The 14000-nt window shown below is 33.5% G+C and overlaps 1 protein-coding gene across 2 annotated transcripts; it reads left to right on the forward strand.

The window, feature by feature from the left end:
- Window positions 1-2734: 2734 nt before the first annotated feature.
- On the forward strand, window positions 2735-6158 carry LOC147392335 (protein GRAVITROPIC IN THE LIGHT 1-like). Of its 2 annotated transcripts, none has more exons than XM_086459673.1 (4): window positions 2735-3073; window positions 3261-3322; window positions 3417-3567; window positions 4508-6158. In XM_086459673.1, exon 4 carries the CDS (start codon window positions 4508-4510, stop codon window positions 5837-5839), a length of 1332 nt encoding a protein of 443 aa, XP_086315799.1. In that variant the 5' UTR covers window positions 2735-3073; window positions 3261-3322; window positions 3417-3567; the 3' UTR covers window positions 5840-6158. The 2 variants fall into 2 exon arrangements, with proteins under 2 accessions (XP_086315799.1, XP_086315798.1); XM_086459672.1 differs by having other exon boundaries at window positions 3456-3567.
- Window positions 6159-14000: the final 7842 nt, after the last annotated feature.

Genomic DNA, 14000 nt, shown 5'->3' on the forward strand with positions numbered 1-14000 from the left:
AAAGAAATGGCTTAAAAAAATTATGATATCAGTTTCAATCAGGTCAATAAGTTGACCTTGTTATTATCAAATTAGGTTAAGTTTTTAATTCTATAAAATCCATCTGATTGATATTGTAAGCCATCAGATGCTTTCCCATCAAAATTGCCCAATTTGATCTATCCTTGATTTAAAGTTGGGCTCTTGATCACAACTTGAATTCAAGCTCCCTCGTTAACCATCCACTAGGATTTATCCTTATTTATCTGGTATGTGTGATTTGTAAGGGTATTACATGTACATAATGGATTTAGGCGAGATATGGTGCTCAAAGAGGTCAGTTGTCTTGTCCCTACTAGTCAGCCCTACAGATCTAAAACCTCTATAAAAAAATAAATAAAAAAAAAAAACCTCCTTAATCTTGAAAATCACAATAAATAAAGGGATGGGCCATTATTCAAAATCTTGTTATCAAAATGATAATAATGTAAAATCAAAGCAAACTCTGGAAAACGAAAGAATCCTCATGCCGATGGTGAATGGGTTGAGGCATGCGTTAAACAATATTAAGAAAAAAGTTTCACATACGATGATGTCAGATCATTATGATTTAACAATTGATTGATGATTGTCTTATTAATTAATTTAAAATAATATATTATAAAAAAATTAAATTTAAAATTTTATTATTTTATCAAAATTAATATAAACTTGATCGTTGGCATTAGATTAACCATTACCATAAGACAAAACTTAAGTCCAAAAGCAAATGAAAAGACGTTAAAAGAGAAAAGAACACCCTCATAAAATGACTAATGTGCCTCCATCATGTCACTAACATTCATCAGTATTTTAATTTTTTGTAAATTTAATATGTGGGCCCACTTGATGAGCTAGCGAAGATAAATTATTTAAAGCAATTTATTATAGATTTCTATTTAAGGGAGTATAATTGACCGGTTACGTAAATAAGATTTTAATTTATATTTGAGTTTTTTCGTGAAATCTAAGAAGCTGTGGTGTTGGATTGCTAATGTAATAATCAATGTGGTCCCAAGAAATCTTAAAATCAAAATTTGTGGGGGTAGACATGCAGGCAGGATAGAGAAATTATCTCTTTATTGCTGATTTCATTTGTGCCACATGTCAAACTTCTGTTGGGCTGTGAGCAAATTTTGTCACATCATTGTGAGCAAACAATTACCCGCCAAATCCCGCAATGCCACTAACGAACGAGAAATTACATGTTATAGAGATGAGCCTGTCCCGCTTATATCCAGCTGGACCACTCTGCCAATAATATCGTAAAAGTACAATAATACCCCTCCATTAACAATAAGACTTTTCTAGAGGCCCACACCTACGTTGAAGACTAATGTGTCCAACGACGACTGATATGGAAAGCGACATACAAATACAGGTAATCCATGTAGAATCCCTAGAAAATTTATTTCTCATCTCAGCCGTCGGAAGACAATCCAATATTCTATGTTTATACGTGCCATATGGGATACCAAAAGACAGGTCCACTTGAAGACCTTTTGGAACAAAAATAAGCTGACTAGATCATCGTAACCTTCGAAATTTATAAATGCACCTGATCTTTTTATTTGATCGTAATATTTGACAGAGAGTCCCACAGATCCAATTCAAGTCGACGTCTTTTGGATTTATGTTAGGAGGGCACTTATTGTTTAACAAGTCGTGTTGGAGGGACCTCAGGTTGGAACCTCATATCATAAGAGTGAAAAAGTATCTATGATTTTCATCCATTTTTTCATCAAGAAATACGATATGAGGTTCTAGTTTGAAGTCACTTTAATGTTATTCTCAATTAATAGTGTATTGTTGATCATTTGACTCAAGATACATAATCATAAATCTTTTTCTTATATATCTCGAGGTAAATGATCTACGATTTTGTGATGAGGGTGTTTGTCATAGAGGGAGTAATATTATCACAACTCTATTTAATATTAAAGCTACGATAAATGCATGTGGTAAATCATATACGTTTTATACATGATTGACATGACAATGACATAAAATCATAGATCTTTTTCTTCAAAATACATAAGACAAAAAAAATCTACGGTTCTATGTCCCTACCACATTAGTGGCATTTTATTTATCATATGTATTCATCATTATTCTTAATTTTATTATAATTGAAAAAACGAAAACACCTTTGAAAATTCTTAATTTTAAGTATAAATTTTTTTTTTAAATAAATAAATATATATATATATATATATATATATATATATATATATATATATATATATATATATATATATATATATATAGAAATTATCAAATAATTTTAAAAATTTATTAATATCGACAAAATTAGCACTTATTATTGATAATTTGATAATATTTTATCAATAATTCAAAGTAGTTGTGTCAACGTTATTAATAAAATTTTAGAGGTATCGAAAACTTTCGTAATTATTTGAGAATTTGCCGACTAAAAATCTAGTGTGGGTTTACAACACGTGGGGTCCCACTAAAACTGTACATGTGATGATTGAAAGATTCGATTGTTTCGAGCCAGCAATCTTTTTCTAAGTTCAAGGAGCCACAAGTTTTGCCACGTCACCTTGTGACTAATCAATTTTTGTTTGGTTAAATTTCATAAAATATCATTGGTGTTTTCGTAAATAGGTTATAATTGTAAGGGTAGAAGAGTAATTCAAAATTACAAAAATTGACCTAACCTTTGGGTTTTTCTAATCTCTGTTCCCAATGTCTGGTCATTCCGACAATTTTTTTAAGTCTGGGATTTTTCGTCTCTTTCTTCCCGCTCTGGCTCTGTTTCTCTCTTGTTCTTTCACACCTCTAGAGCTCTATTTTCTCACCAAAATGGCGAAAAGAAACCCATCTCTTCTATAAATAATCGAAAACTACGACTCTAAGGGCTTAATGTTTTGGGTCATTTTCTTCCCACAAAGTCATCTGGTCAAAGGAAAAGTTTTTTTCTTCCCTCTTGAAGAAGTTTCAAATGCCAGCTCTTCATCAATGAAGATTCCAACACCGTCAAAGCTTCTACTTTTAATCTCCAAAATTGCAAAATAAGAAGTTTCTTGGAAAGGTAAGTAACGTTAGGTAAACCCTTTTCTATTAGATTTAAAAAGACCTTTTTTAGCTAATCCCTGTTTTTCTCCCTTTTTAAAGAAAACCCTAGATTTATAAAGAAATGTTTTGAGATTTAAGCTGCAAAAGGTTTTTTTTTTTTTTGTTGGACATCTGTTTAGGGTTTTTGGGTATTTGAATCGCAGGTGTTACAGGAGAGAGATCGTCTTCAAAGGAGAGATTTTTATTTAATATTTTGAAATCTGAGGTAGGCTTGCGAGGAATGAAAAAAGATTGGAACTTTGATTTGATTTCTTCTATCGTTTTATTTTAATGTATCTGTCTGTTTTTTGGTTTAATAGAATGTTTAAAGCTGTTTCTGTTATTGGGTCGAGTCGCAGAGTTGCAGAAGCAGTATTAACAGGTCGCCATTAGAGGGTTTCTGGTTTTTTACGATAAATGAAGAGAAACAGAGAGGCAGTCGCAATTTCTCAGAAGTTCTGATTTCTGAAGGTACGATCATTTTCACGTGGTGTTTAATCAATAATTACATATTATTAGAAAAATATATTGGATTATTTAGAGGATAATCTGGTGGTTCCGGAACTAAAGAAGCTTACAGTGCTACGTACCATCCACCATTTATAGTGCTAACCCAGCTTAACATCAATATACCCCCATGTGGCACTGTAAATCAGCTTGATTAGACGTTTTTGGCCGTTGGATTTGAATTTGTATGTTGGGTCCACAGTAATGTGGACCACGTGGACAGTCTGTTGGTCTCCAAACAACCAACCTCAATGGTGCCGGAACTATTATATAAACTCTTCGTCGATTATTTGCAGTTTTCTTGGTAGGTTCGTTTCAGTTCCACTTATTTCTAAAAATAAATAAATTGATTCCTCCTGTTATATGATATTATGCTGCAGCGCACTACAATACTAATTTGCGCGCGCCCCACCTCCAACATTAATCAATCTAATTATCTTATCAGATCCAAGAGATGGAATCCACTGCTTCAATGGTCTAGATTAAATAATCTTAAAGAAATAGTAGTATGGGCCCACAAGGCATCATTCCTTGCTGTATTATGCATAGATTATTAATGAAATATTAGTAATAATTTAATGCCTCTTAAACACCCAGAAAAGACGGAATCCTGTAATTATATTTAATCGAATGTCTCGACATAGAGGATTTATAGAAACGCGTCTTTTTGTCCTTCGATCGTCTCTCTCTCTCTCTCTTTCCCGCTTTTAAAATTCCCTTTTCAATCTTCAAGAAAAAAAAGTAATAAAGAAAACTAATTTTCCAAAAGCTACATTCCATTTCCTCGATCGGAGTGTTAAAGCAAACAATCGCTTTTCCCTCCATCACTCCATTTTCCTTTTCGAAGTTCAAACACTCAGAATTTGTTGTTGTTGTTGTTGTTGTTGTTGTTGTTGTTGTTTAGATGGATTCGGTTAAACCAGAACCAGTTTCGAATGGATTAGTTCGAACCTTTGCTAAGGTTCTTCGACATCGAATTGCCCCAAATAACAAAACCCACAAGTCTAAATTACAAGAAAAGTTTGAAGATGATAGTTGTTCTTCTCGATCTCTCAAGGATGAGGAGAAAGTAAGAAACAGAGCAACAACGGAAGCACTTCTCGCGAAGCTCTTTGCGAGTATTTCTTCTGTTAAAGCTGCTTATGCTCAGCTTCAGATCGCTCAGTCGCCTTATGATGCAGATGGAATCCAAGCAGCAGATGAGATTGTAATTAAGGAGTTGAAGAATTTATCGGAATTAAAGAAGTTTTATGTGAAGAAACAGATCGACCCGTCGCCTCAAGTAACACAATTGTTGGCAGAAATTCAAGAACAGCGGAGTCTTATAAAGACATATGAGATCATGGGGAAGAAATTTGAGTCTCAACTGAAGATCAAGGAGTCTAAGATGGCCCCTCTTAGGGATGAATTGGTGGAATCCGAAAGGCAGAACAGATCGCTCGAACAAAGATTAAATCCTCGTGGGTCACTATCTGTTCTTGATGATCTTCACTTATCGGGCTTAAATCCAAACCATTTTATTGCAGTATTGAAACCTGCTGTTAAATCGATTCGAAGATTTGTGAAGTTGATGATCCATGAGATGGAATCCTCTGGGTGGGATCTTGATTCTGCTGCGAGTTCAATCAATCCCAATATCATTTATGTGAAATCAAAGCATAGATGTTTTGCGTTCGAGTCGTTCGTGTGTCGAGAGATGTTTGATGGTTTTCAATTTCCCAAATTTTCTCTTCCAAATGAGTCCGTGCCCTCACAGAAGCAACGACAAGGTCATTTCTTTGAAGCATTCAAGGAGCTGAAATCAATAAGACCAATGGAATTTCTTGCCCGAAATCCCCATTCAACGTTTGGGAAATTCTGCCGAGCTAAGTACCTACACTTAGTGCACCACAAGATGGAATCGTCACTCTTCGGTGATCTAAATCAGAGAAATCTCTTGAATTCTGGGAAATACCCAGAGACCAGTTTCTTTGCCACATTTGCTGAAATGGCAAAATGGGTTTGGCTTCTTCATTGCTTAGCCTTCTCCTTCAAACCCGAAGCTTCAATCTTTCAGATGAGAAAAGGGTGTAGATTTTCAGAGGTGTACATGGAGAGTTTGACCGAAGAAGCGTTCTTCTCATCTGACAACACGCCTGAAGTAGCTTTTACAATCGTGCCCGGGTTCAAGATTGGCAAGACTGTCATACAATGTCAGGTGTATCTATCTCCGGCGTCAAGTGGGTCATATCGGTGATGTCATTTTCGCCCGAGTCTTCAGGAGGTCCCACAAAGGGAAAGGGAATTTGTTGAGGGGCTTTTGGTGATCTGGAAATTTGAATTAGAGAGGAAAAGGGGTGATCTTTGGTTACATGTTGTGGGGTCAAGACAGGGTTAATTGCTCTCTCTCAACATTTGTTTAGGGATGACAGAAAGGAAAACGTGTGGATGTTTGTGAGAGAAATATACTTGATATATTATTCTATATAAAAATATTTTCTCTTTTGTTATTTTTTCTCTTTGGAGTTTTTGTTGTTAATACCACCAAAATGACAGAACTGGAACTTGTAAGAGAGGTGTTATGGACATGTTTTGTATGTATACATGTGTTAGGTTATGGAAGGAGTAGATGCTATGTTTTTATATATAAATCTTTGGTTTTATTTCAAAAAGGATGACAAGTAAAGATCTAGTCATCATTCTATTGTATTAATCAAGATTAATATATTTATAAATTTTATTTCTTTTATAAAAATATGTACCAAATTGATGGCATAGATATTCTTCCAAAGTCAGTTATTTTGTTGTCTCTAGGTGTTATTATAGTAAGTAATAATAGATTGAAGAAAATGTTGACTATAGAATCAGAGTTGGATTGGTAAAGTGGTGCTTTTGGATTACAATGTGATAAATGCATACCAATCAAATTATCAGAAAAATTTTATAAGGCGATAGTAAGATCATTAATGCTGCTTTTTTAAGTTGAATGTTCTATAGTCGTGAAGCATAACAATAAATTGAGTTGCTGAGCCCGTTAGGGGTGTGGTTTGGTGAGTAAGGTGTAGCGACAAAAGTATGCCCCTCTTAATCATGAGTTCGGAATTAAATGCAGCCTCTGAATAATCCTTCTAGTGGGAGTTGTGAGCTCTCCTGCGGCTCCAGGCAGACTTAGTCTCTTACCAATGTGGAGATATTCACTGGATTATCGGAAAAAAAATTAAATTGTATTATTAGAAAAAGAAATTGAAAGTAGTGGTGATGGGGGCGTCAAGATGGATGTGGGAAGACTAGGGAAAAAAAATTAGAAATAGATGCATTCAGAAAAATATAAGAATAGCTCTAGTAGATGATAAATTAAAAGAAAGTTTGCATGTATGAGTATGTTCAACGAAGATCAATTGTAGCCCCAGTTAAATGAAATATTCAAGATGAAGATCCTAAAAGCATTCGATAAACACTTGGGATGAAACAATGAAAACATATAATAAAAGGCTTAGACTTAATATATAATGGAATAGAGGCATGGTTTTTAAATTCGGTTTCACGTCTCGTCTCGTTCAGCTCCGATATCAAGTTGACTCGGACGATACATCTCATCTCGTTCGACATTGAGACAATGATTTTTAACCATTCAAAAAATATGAAATATTCAAAAATGATTCCTATTAAAAAAATGAATTCAAAAAAATATTAAATTAAAAAAAAAAAAATTCGATTTGGGGGTAAAAGAATAGAGGGTTGAAGCTTTAACTCGTTTGTCTCGGTTAACTTGGACGAGATTTTGAAAATCTCGTCCGATACGTCCCGTTTAACTCGTGAGTTAATCTTTTTCTGCACTGTCCCGTTTGTGTTGCTTGAGATATTGAAAAACATCATCAGAGACGACTTGCTTATCTCACGATTCGCGGTCGTCTCAAAATACTTTGTAAGTTGGTTTCGTTCAGCTTCGATACCGACTTAATTCGGACGATACGTCTCGATCTCGAACAAGTTTAAAAATCATGAGCGAAGGAGAGGGATTCATTTAACCAAGCACCTAATCTTTAAGATAAGGCTTTGTTATTGGTGTATTCAACATGATCATTTTTCTAAGAAAATTAAAATGGGGAAGATCAATCGACTCATCGAAGTATAATCCACCTTGTCCGCCTAGCGGAGAAAAAAAAATTCCGACAATCCATAAGAATTTTATTGTAGCTAAGTTTTCAAAAATAAAGTGACTCTACATTCATATTCTCTAAAACCATTTTTTTTTTTTTTTTCAATTAGGACCTATTAATGGGGAAATTGCTATTTGTCCGGCGAAGTCCAGATTAATTAAGGCAGATTCCTGAGTGACTTGAATATGAAGTATGTTTCTATTTGTGAAATATCATCATTTGAGGTTTGTCTTATGCAATTAGACCACAATAATTTACAAATTTTATCCAATCTACTAATAGTATTAAAAGCCCATCACTCTTTAGTACATTTAATACACTTAGACTTATACAGGACTACACAAATTAATTCCAAATCTGGATTTAGATATTTTTTCATCTTGTTTTGGATGGTTTTTCACATTACACATGAAATCTTCCCTTTGAATCACAAATCTCACATTAGTAAGTTGGTTATTTTTAATTTTTTCTAATTTCAATCTTAAGTTTTCAATTGAAAATTTATTTTCAGCAAAGTTGAAATGTTGTGGTTCGATGGTGTGGGTGAATATTTTGAGAATGTTCTTATCCATTTTTAACTGGAAATTAGACCTTCAACATAATGGAGCCATACAACTCAAGATTTGGATCACATACCAAAATGTTGCTCTATCATAATAGTAAAATGTCGACTTTTGGCTAGAGGTGTTTAGGTCGTAGTTTTCTTAATAGATCGATTTACTTACATCAACCTTTCGGGATATCTACCCATTCAACAACTATATAATTTTGCAATATTTATTATCGTCCTGAACTCCCACATGAAGTTATTAGTTGTTATTTCTCAAATAAAAAACCAATGTATCTAAGCTAGTTTAATGGGTTAATTTAACGTTACAAGGCTCGCCTAATTACAAGAGTTTCACATACCTTTAAGGCCTTGAATTTTCAGGAAATTTTGTGCCCCGATTTACTCTCTCCTCATTGCACAAGAATGAGATTCTAGATGATGAACAAGATAGATCTATTGGGGGCATTCTTAGAAGTTAATTGCACAACAAACTCCATACTACAAAATTGAGTTGAAATCTCCTCTAAAGATGGTAAACTTTTACAAGATGGTACATCGTATTAAAGTATTGTTGGTGCACTTCAATATTTAATTGAGACGTGCCCATGTCTTTTCATGCTCCTTTTAAGAAATAAATCGTGTATAACAAAAATGAATTGTGATTTTCTGACACATACCCCCATGCGCCACCTGACATGGCATGGGCTACAATCATAGATTTTTTGCCCTAAGGATACACAGCTATATATCCCCATAAATATGTGTAATTGTATATCCCGAAGAAAAGAATCTATAGTTCTAGCACGTGCTACGTAAAGAAGCGTGTATCAGAGAGGGGCGTCAGAAAATCATTAGTCAACAAAAATATACCTTGGGCTTTGGCATTTGATTTTGGGTGAGTAAAAACTTCTCAATTTTATAGATTTAAAAAATGTTTTAATTTTTTTTTTACTTATTTTGACATTGGACGGATATTTATATAGTTCCTCTTCTTTAGGATACAATCTCATTTCGCAGTCTTCCAAATGGCAATCACTCTCTCATGCTCAAGTTCGAATGTAGAACATAATCATTGACTATGAATATTATATATTATCAACATTAATGTACGAGATATATATATATATATGTATTCCAACAAACCTTACAATAGATGATGTTAGTTTGTTATGTTAAGTTGATTAAAGTCAATGAGTGTTGATATCACGGCTTGTGTTCAAAACCTTTCTTTACTTACAAATTACTGATCACTAGTCCCGTTTTCTTAGTAAAATAAAAATAAAAACATACCTTACCATAATTTTCATTTTATGTGAGTAGATGGAACATGCCTATAGAAATTGATTAGCACTTTATTCGTGTTCATATTATTCTAGTCGTCCAATCGTAGCAAATCTCTGACAATGTACTCTTGACCATACTCCAGACCCTCCTATATGCAGAGCTTGGTCCATGGATTTATAAATGCTCTGTCCAATACAAAACTGAAGACAGACTCAATTATTATTCTTACACAAACATTTTTTTCATGAGAAAAATATGCTTTAATCCAATAACAAAAATCACCAATCAATCTGATTTTTGATTTAAATGTCTAACAACTGGTAGCTAGGGGTGGCAATGGGTCGGGTTGGGTCGTGTTCGTGTCTTGCTGATGTCAGGGTATTATGAAAATTTATCAAACTCAAACCTGACCCATTTAATAATCGTGTCAAAAACTTAAATCCAAACCCAACCCATCTATAAACGTGTATAGCTGATCCAACAAATATATAATTTGTTTAATAAAATTCTAATCATTATTAGAGAAAATAAGTTTCATTTCCATCACGAAAAATAAAATATCCTTACTAAAAATAAAGTTACACAACTATAAACCAATATCTACCAGCATAAATTAAGTATCAAAAACTTAAACTAAATTTTATCATAAGAAAATGGGTAATTTAATTTTTTTTTAAATAATTGTTAATAAATTTGAAATTATACATTAATGATAGAATATCTAAACTTGTCAAAATAGGTTACGTGGATTGTCGTCCTTGACCTAGACCCAACCCATTTAATAATTGTATAACGGGTTGACAGTTGACACTATTATGATTCAAATCCAATTAAACTTCACCCAAATTCATTAATTTTGTGTCATTTTCGAGTTATGTCCCCTGCTCGTACTAAGATTGCCACCCCTAATAAAAGTTGGGTAAGACATTTATGGTGCAATGGGCCCAAAACAGACTGGGATTAGGATATCTACCAAACACCTGGCAGTACAAAATCTGCAACTTTAGATCTCCTAAAATAAAGTTTAACACCAAAAAAATAAAAAAATTCGACTACTTCTGCATTTAGGTTTGAGGAATAATTTTAGTTCATCAAATCCTGGCTGTTGAATTGATGTAAAGAAACAGTTGGGGGTTAAAGTATTCATTTAATGTTCAATACCAACTAGAACTAGAGAGCTAATTTGATCTGTCCTTCAAAGTTTAGTGTTGATTGGGATTTCCCCATTATTGGACTCCCATCCATGGTTTACGATCTTGAAGGCGGATCCAAAATACAAATCAGAGAAATCAAAATCTGATCCAAAAACAATGAGCAAGATCAAGGATTTGGGTTCTGAAAAGGGTCCAATTTAATAAGAATTCAATTTGATTACTTATTGGATCAATTTGGATCAACCATCGCCCAACCCAAACTCGATCCAATAACGTGTTTATAAATATATAAATAACATATATTTAGGCGTTATATTCTAATAAATATGTTTATTGAATAAATCGGGTGAGAAGACTAGGAACGCTTTGAAAATATTGATTAATTTATTGGATCAAATCAAATATGAAACAATATATATATAATTGGAGCAAGAGAAAATCAAACCAACTTCGGGGCTATTTGTGGCCGGAGGCTCCAAAACAAGGTGCAATCCCCATGTACGACAACCCAAGAGAATTACAGACAATTTCGAGACCACTTCCAATCGGGAATGATATTGAGAGGATTGGCCGAACAAGTTCTTCTAAGAGGGAGGCCATATGAATCCTCGTGTGGATTGTATGTCTCAAATTTTGAGTTGGATTACATTGTAACGGCATGTGAGGAGCATGGAGAATGATCAATAAACGAAGCGATTTCATACTGATGCGTGTCAACATTTGTATAATGAGAGATTTACCCGACAGACTTAACTGTTGATTTTTTAGTGCAAAAACTCCATTGGAGTTCTGACAATTCTCTGGAAACCTTACTTTATGAAATTTGCTACCCAACAAACCTTGGAGTGAGGACCCACGTCATAAAATTCAAATTGATGCAGTTAATTTATTACTTTACATACCTTGGAGTGGATCCTAATTGCATCAATTTGTGGCATCCTAAAATATGATGTCACAGGGTTATAATGAACAAAATTCTAAGAACTTTGAAAAAAAAAAAATGTTAATTTTTACCATTGTAGTTTAGTTTTAAATTTGGGAGTTTGGCAACCATCCATTATCAACACATTCTTTCAAGCTCAAAATTTTTTTTTTTTTTCTTTTTAATATGAGTTTTTCGTGAAATCTAGAAGACTGTATTGTTAAATTGTCAATTTGATAACTCATGTGAACTCAAAGACCCTTAATAAGATTTGAAATCGTACTAACTAGTCTGATTCATAAAGTAAGGTTTATTTGGTAACAAACTTGCTAAGCAAGGAGTTTTTGTAATAAAATTGGAGCAAATGGTTCTACCTATCTTGTATAATTAATACAAGAATCGTGATAATTTGACTATCCCATGTGGCACACTCAATAGATTCTCTAGAAGTGAAAAGTTCAGGAACCACAGACTTGTGCGTCTCGGGATACAAAACTGCACTTCCCCATTAAAAAAATGTATCCCGAGACATACAGATCTACGGTTGCCAAACTAACCACGTCAGGAGAGTTGATTGAGTGTGCCACGTGAGGTAGTCAGATCATCACGATTCTTAATACAATCAATTTAATATAATCAAAGACCTCATGATTATAAATATGTAATCAGTTAATGCTAAGATATACAATTTACATTCTTTAACATCAGAACTTTATAAAATCTATTTTGATTTGATTGTTAGAGTGCAATGACACTTACAAATCGGCCTTGTATCCAGAAAGAGAGTTTCATAACAGTCAAGGAAGGCAGGATCATTGGACCACACATATCATATCGGATCAAGTCCAAACTTAAAATGATTGATCAGATGGTGTCTGGATCGAGTCCAAATTTAATAAATTTCTTATCCGATCAGTAGATTTGAACCAAACCCGACCCATTGACATGATGGAAATGAAGCAATCATCATGGGACATGCATTCATGCAAGGCACATGGAGAGCAACAACACTATCCCAGAAATTGAATTGTTAGTCCCCATGGACCTATAGATTATGATCCACGTGGCCTAGGGAGTCACATTTCTAGACTTTATAATTGGTGGGCCTACCTTGTAGATAAGCCAATATCTAACGAACGACAATGATGTGAAGACTTTCACAAGCTGAGGGGTTCAGTACTTTAAACCAAACGACAATAGCTTGAATTTATTAATTTTAAATTAAGGGGACAAAAAAATTGAATGCATGATTCACGAGTGATTTTTTTGCCCACATACCAATCTCCCGTTTGATATACAGTAATGATTTTTTTATTACAAAATTTCCGCAGTCTATTGTACTCAACTGATGTGGTAAGGGTACAAAATCATTTCTGTGTCCTTACCACATCAATTGAGTATATATTGAGTAAAAATTTTCGAGTCAAAAAATTAGTAGCATTTGATTTATGATGTAGATGATGTAAGCAATAGGGGAAAATTTATCTCTCTTACCCTGGTGGAAAAATGAAATTTCTTGATTGGATCACCATTGAATTTTGATTTTAAATTTGGGTTTTCAGTACTCGTCCATTTTCAACTTGTTGGATCAAGCTTGAAATTTTTTTTTACCATTAGTTTTCATGAAATCTAGAAAATTGTGATGTTCGATAGCCAATGTGATAATCCATGTGGGCCCCATGATTTTTTTAAAGATTTGCAATCTTAAATTTAAATTTGTGGGCAGAGAATGTGCACCAATGAGAGAGAAAATTTTTTCTTTATTGCTTATGTCATTATTGTCACATATCAAATGATTGTTTGGATTGTGAGCAAATTTGCTCACAACGCTATGAACAAAAAATCACTCCATGATTCATTGAATCTGATGTTAATCGTGGGATGCTAAAATTGAAATTATATCTATTCAAAAAATATTTTTACCATTTGTGAGAGGATAAAATAGACTTCTCATCTGAACCATTCAATCAACACATATCTCTAGGCATTTATCATGCCACGTGACATTGTTTGGATTTGATTCTATCTAATCAGGAAAGAAGCGTAAGCGAAAAAAGTTTTTCCATTTTTAGATAATTATTTTATTTGGCTAATAACAAATCTAACAGTTATAATTTAAAAAAATTATGACTCATTTATAAGATTAGGGTTTCTTTTGTATTTAAATGGGGTTAAACCATTGTAAAGGGGGAGAGAGTGATTTAAGAAAAATGACAAAAGACAATTATGAAATATTGGAATACTATAAGGAAATGACTCTTTGAACCCATGGATGTAGGCATCTTCATCGAACCATGTAAAGATCGATTCTCTTTATTCTATTTTATTTTCTCTATTTTTCTATCATT

Source organism: Akebia trifoliata, chromosome 11 (genome assembly GCF_017979445.1).
Source record: "Akebia trifoliata isolate Shusen 1 chromosome 11, ASM1797944v1, whole genome shotgun sequence".
NCBI lineage: Eukaryota > Viridiplantae > Streptophyta > Magnoliopsida > Ranunculales > Lardizabalaceae > Akebia > Akebia trifoliata.

Bases quoted from the DNA above. Each gene is read 5' to 3' on its own strand.
- LOC147392335 (XM_086459673.1), top strand. From the start codon at position 4,508: ATGGATTCGGTTAAACCAGAACCAGTTTCGAATGGATTAGTTCGAACC.